Source organism: Seriola aureovittata, chromosome 7, assembly GCF_021018895.1.
Source record: "Seriola aureovittata isolate HTS-2021-v1 ecotype China chromosome 7, ASM2101889v1, whole genome shotgun sequence".
Classification (NCBI taxonomy): Eukaryota; Metazoa; Chordata; class Actinopteri; order Carangiformes; family Carangidae; genus Seriola; species Seriola aureovittata.
The window spans coordinates 16,570,754-16,577,113 of record NC_079370.1 but is presented as its reverse complement, the minus strand read 5'-3'; the positions used below and the strand labels follow the sequence as shown (position 1 = coordinate 16,577,113).

The 6,360-nt window shown below is 40.4% G+C and overlaps 1 protein-coding gene across 1 annotated transcript in view; it reads left to right on the top strand.

Moving 5' to 3' along the window:
• The first annotated feature begins 5,310 nt into the window (after positions 1 to 5,310).
• oprd1b (opioid receptor, delta 1b) overlaps positions 5,311 to 6,360 on the top strand; it is a 6,511-nt gene continuing 5,461 nt past the window's right edge. Inside the window, exon 1 of the mRNA XM_056379639.1 lies at positions 5,311 to 5,711. Within this exon, the coding sequence (XP_056235614.1) occupies positions 5,464 to 5,711 (248 nt within the window). The 5' untranslated portion in view covers positions 5,311 to 5,463. The remainder of the gene's footprint in view (positions 5,712 to 6,360) is intronic.

Here is a 6,360-nt window from a genome sequence, read left to right as displayed (position 1 = left end):
TGTATGAAAATTATTAGGGTGGGGGCAGAAACGTATATTTCATTTCATAAAAAAGAAAGACTGCGATATCCTCAGTCCAAGATGTCCTCCAACCTGAGTTACCATGTAGGTCATTTGTCCCTACCCTCTCATAAGACCCACAGTAGTGTCTAATGAATTAGCGCCCAAACAGTGGCCGAAGGTATACCACAGATACACTGTTAACAATCGTTGTTGAAAAATGAATAACTAACCCTTTAAGTTGTGACAATGCTACGGTAAAGGTTTGGCTAGGTTTAGTCACAAAGACGTCTTAGTTAGTTTTATAAAAAAGATTGTAGTTTGTCTTAAAAGAAGTACTTGGTTAGACCTTCATCTCCTGCTGCAACACCCAGAGGGTTAGGGTTAGGGATTGCCAAGTTGCAAGGAAGTTGATAATGAACGTACAGTATCAGTAAAATAAAACTATGCTAAAACTGCAATAAAACTGTAATTACTGCAGCATTATTAAACTTTTTGTGGTTATGTTTAGGCACTCACAGCACTTGGTTAAGGTGAGAGGAAGATTGCAGGCTGGTTTATCACAGAAAAAGCCCACAGTGAATTGAAACACAAACTGTTTAACAAAACTACCATCTAATCTGATTTTGTTGCTTTGGATACAAAACAGTCTTTGGTGTAATAGTCCTCCTAATTTCTAGGAAAGGGGTTGATAAACTATATCTTTATGGCAGACATAAGAAAATAGGTGAAAAAAAAATAGGGATGAATATATGTATGTATGTATATGTGTATGTATGTATAGATAGATAGATAGATAGATAGATAGATAGATAGATAGATAGATAGATAGATAGATAGATATTGACACTCATGATTTAGAAAGCATTCCACATTATCCACATGCTTCATGTTTCTCAAGATTTAAGATACTTTCAAATATTCTGTTTAGATGTGTAAATATCTTGGGTGTGACACAGATTTGCAGGTCACAGCATGCTCCATTTTGTTCTGCACCAGGACTGCATAAATGCCCAGCAGGACATCTTCTGTACACATAAATGTACACAATGCACTGTCACATTTTATACAAGCTGACAGTTGTTTAAAAAAAAAAAAAAAAAACCTACAACAACGTGATGTTTCAAAGCCTGCAGGTGCTCTTGTTTATCTGTGTCACTACGGTACAGTTAATGGCTGTGCTCTATTGATATTAACCAAAAGCACATGCACGTGCACGCACGCACACACAAACACACACAAGCACACACACACACACACATACACACATTTAACTATATGACACAGCCTGAAAATGAATCAGATTGCTGGCTGCGCAGTCACACAGTGGTGTTAAGGAAAGGGGGCCTGCTGATTTCTTCTTCTCTGGTCTTTTCCTGATAATGACTATTTTTTTCTGTTTTATTTTTGCTGCTCCTTCAGTCCAAAAGATACGTACAGGACATATTGATCCTACAAAGATACATCTTGTGCATTCATGAGGAATGTGACCTGTAAATAATACAGATGCCCTGTCCCAATCGACAAATACAGCTTCAGGTTTTCAGATTTCTCATGGTTTCTTGCTGTCACAGTGACACTTCCTTTGTCTGTTTCTCAGAGTGTTTAAATGAACTAATAAAGGTCACCTTCACACAGCTATTGACCCTACAAGATGTCATTGCTGCGGTGAAATGGTAACATTTTGAACGTGTGATGGCAGCATTACATGACCACACTGCAAAGAATTCACACAAATTTTTTAATGTAATTATGGAAACCACTGATAGTCCTTGCATATCTCCCAGTCAAAAGATAACACGAGTTCACACTTGACAGTTGAAAAGGTGATGTGTGATTGTTAGATATCGATGCAATGTGACAGCAGAGGCTCAGCTTTCCAGTGCGCTTCCACACTGACAGCTGCAGAACAAACAAACTTAATACATTACAAAGCCTCAGCAAGTGTAGTTTCTCTCACATCTAATACTGTCTGCACAGATAGATACTGGCAATGCGGAGAAATAAAATGTCAGGATATAATATGGTATGTATTCCTTTTCTCTCTGACCTTTCAGATGTTCTGAGGTATATCCAGCGTATATCATAAATGCAGACGTGCATGATATTGCAACCGGATAGCAGATATGAAACATATCCAGTGCAACAAGTATGATTATTCAATTGATAGCAGATCATATGTCAGTGTATTAAAAGTCATCAATTAAGAATGAATGAACCACCAGCAGAGTCTTCTTATCTCATTAGAAAATTGATCGTGCATCATCATCATCACTCAATCCTCATGCAAAAACCGAACATCAAGTGTGTGCACTCTGTATTCCCTGCCAGGAACATGATGGTTTCGGAGAGGCAGCGTAATGCTTCCCAAGGTTTCCATTGGGCTGATGAGTGATGCGAGTAATCATGCTGCCTGTACAGACTAATCATGAGTGATTCTCCCTGAGGCGAGAAGTGAAAACATAAACACAACAACAGCAACAGCAGCATTTTGTTTCTGTCAGCTACTGTATGTCCAGACCCATTTCAATGTCTTTTATGACACATTTCCTCCGGATCTCAAATTGTGTGCAGAGAGAGATAAAGGCTCTTCATACACACTCAGCCTGCTGCCATTACAGAGTGCACCTCTCCTACACTCATACATTATAGTATTTTTAGTCCTCTTCATTAGGACAGATAGATAACCCATCATAGGTCCTGCTGCAGAAGCAGGTGTCATATACAGCTGTAGCAGAAATTAAACTTGGTGGATGTTTTTTCTGAACTGCTGTGTAAGTCATTTCACGCTGGTGGGGTAAGCAGTCTCACTTGGACTATTTCTGTTGAGATTGAGTGCTGTGGTCAGAGTTGTGTAGGTATACAGGCCAGAATTTACCACCGAGGTCTCTGGAGGTGTCGTGGGCTGATCTCAATGAAATATATGTGCAGGGTCTGTCCAATAACTACCGTGACTTCTCTGCGTCCTCTGCATTCCTCCCTCTTCCTTAACTCACTGAGATCTCACCCTCACATTTGACAACAGACTGTTTTTTGTAAGCACCTTTCAGACTTTCCCCAATTGAAAAGTTGATATAGCACTACCATAACCATACTTTACACTGTGAACTTTTTAAGATGTTAGTCACTGCTCTGCTTCTCTTTCTCTGTCATTGTTTGATGTCATCTTTAGAAAAACTGAAGGAACTCAGACTGAAATTACACTCTTGTGCTGTATTCTTCTTTATTATCTATCAATACACTCCCACGCATCTGTGGTGCTTTTCACAATCAAATCTTTATAAACACAACTAACAGTCTATAGCCCGGCAGCTCCGTGAGCCTGTACTTAGGTACAACAGTGCTTTAAGCTAAATGTTACAAGTTACTATTAACATGCTCACAATGACAGTGCTAACATGCTGATGTTTAGCACGTGTAATGTTGGCCATGTTCACCATCTTAGTTAACATGGTAACATTTGCTAATTGGCACTAAATGGAAAGTAGCCTGCAGCAGGATGTTAATTTTGTATTTGGTCATAAACCAGAATACTTTACGAGGTAAGATTTTTACCTGATGATGGCGCTACGTAAAAAGTCTGGAGATCACAAAAGTCATTAGATACATAGTCTGGGAACCATGAATGTCTGTACTAAATTTAGTGCTAATCCATCTTGTACATGTTTGCATATTTTTTAGGATAAATATAAACTTTGACCTGCTCATGGAACTACAGGAGTAGTCAGAGGATCACCAAAGCCATTTGAATTCAACCTCTGGGGAACATGGATATCTGTACAAAATTTCATAGGAATCCTTCCAACAGCTGTCAAGACGTATCAATAAAAATAAAACATGTCAATGTCACGGTGGCTCTAGAGGAAAAGGAAAGGATCCCCAGCGTCATTAGGATCCATCCTCTGGGGACCATGAGTATTTGTATGAAATTTCATAGCGATCGATTCAACATTTGTTGAGATATTCCAGTTTGGACCAAAGTAGTGAACCAGCTGAGCAACCAACAGACCAACATTGCCATTCACAGTTTGGCTGAAAATCATTTTGAGAATCATGCTCACCTGTGGATGGCCCAAAATCTTAACGGAAGCTTGCAACAAATATCTTCCAGTAATGATATAGAAATGAGCTCACTGAACTCCCACAGCATGAGCCAGATAATTGTAATTACTGCTCTTCATCTTAGGAAGACGCGCATGGTCTATCTTTAGAAGGAACAGTAAAGAGGGAGGCTTCAGAGCTTTTGTTCAGCAAACTGGCCCTATTCTTCTGATTGTCCCCTGCTTTGTACGTCGCTGATGGTGGTTGCTTAAAGGCGGATTTTGTAAAGGTCACTTCGCAGAGTGCATGAAGACTGTTGCAGTTACGAACACTATGCAGCCACAGGAGGATGTTAATCTGTGTTCAAATAAACAATTACCCCTGAGAAATGCTCTCAAACAGGCCTCAAACTTGCATATGCATGAGGCAATTTCAGCAGACCCACACAATCACTTGCAGCTGCATGATCCTAATGGTTTCTGATGTTAGCAGTAATGGGCTATGGACGAAAGGCAGCTACAGATAAATGAGTGCTGTGTGAAAATTTTAAAAAGGCACACCTGCTTGGCATTCAAGTCAAACATTTGTTTAATCAACAATTTATGCAACATGTTGTGAACTGAACAGGTCGAACATATTGGAATAAACACTGAATGCTTCAACATTTTTACTGCCCAAAAAGGATGAGAAATGTTCCAGATGTATTAAAAATCATCTGAGACAGGAAAATAAATATCTTAAATATTTCATCAGCCTTGCTACTGGCAAGTAATTGCACTACTATGGTTTAGTAAGGTAATTTCATGGAGGTGACTGCCTGGTTAGAACAGTCAGTCCACTAATGGATCTCTGCTAACACAGGCCACAGGCCATGGAGAGCAGGAGAAGAAGTACCTCAAGGGTGAAAGCTGGCAGACAATGAGAGGAGCTGCTCAATAAAGACGTCTAATTGAGCTGTAAAGCCACAATATGAGAGATTCTTGGGCAGAGATGTTAGGAGCTGTTGGGTGGCAGGTGGAGTAAGAGGCTGTTAATTTTGGATGACAGCCATAATGAGAATCACAAAAACGATGTGATGAAGCATTAGTCTATGCTCCAATTAAAGCACTTGGACAAACGGCATCCCTGTAGGATAAGAAATAGGCAGGAAAACAGTCCTCATATATTGCTTTGCTTTGTGCGCTTTGCCTAAAGGAGCGCGCGGAAAGGCAGACACACTCTCACACACACACACAGCGCAGGGAGGGGGGGGGGGGGGGGAGAGAGAGAGAGAGAGAGAGAGAGTGAGAGAGAGAGAGAGAGAGAGAGAGAGCGACCAACCCTCTTCTGGGCGCCGCGTCACTAATTTGCTGTCCAGTTTCCGTGCACTCCTGTGCACCTGCCTGACTTCTTAGTAACAAAATCTCACCTGAATTTTAGAGAATGGAGCCTACCACTCTTCCTTCCCTTCTTGGTGATTTTAACGAGCGCTACTCGGTCTCCGTAACTCCTTTCAATGTTACATTCTCCGAGGATCTGCTGCTTCTGCCTTCAAAAAGCAACGACACCATCAGGGCTACAAACAGGGACACTACAAGTCTCATCATCGCCGTGTGTATCACGGCTCTCTACTCTCTCATCTGTGTGGTGGGACTACTAGGAAACGTGCTTGTAATGTACGGGGTGGTCAGGTAAGACTAATTAGTAAATGAAAAAATATTTAAAAGGAGGACAAGTTATTTGTGACTAGTTTAATATTAACTATAATTTGCTGCTGGCTACTTACTGAACAGTGAAAACCGAGACACGCACACACTTAATAGCATAAGATCCAGTGTGGAAATTGTAAAAAGCCTATATTTTTCATGAAATGTTTCAAATTGCATTTAAGTGCCCTGCAAACTCACTTATGGCAATATTTAATATTCTAGGACTATAATAATACATTTTAATGATGGGCTATGTCTAAAAATATAATTTTTTTAATTGCCCACAGTTCCAGTTGGTGTGAGAGCCACTTTCTAACACACCCACAGGAGCACACACACCTCCTCCTACACATATGAGAGGAGAGAGGGGATAGAGGGCGGTGTGAGCTACAGCTTAGCCTTGAAATTACTTCATTGCACCTCTCAGGAATGATGTTGTAAACACAGGTGATTAATTTGCATTGGGAATAAGCAGCATGCTGAATCCTTACCTCTAAATCAAAAGCAATGACTGCGCTCCTGTGTGTGTGTGTGTGTGTGTGTCAATTCGTGTCATGTTGATTTGATGCTGAAATAATGCAACTTAAATGAGAGAGCACTGATGTGGTGGTTCCTCCACTGTCAATCAATC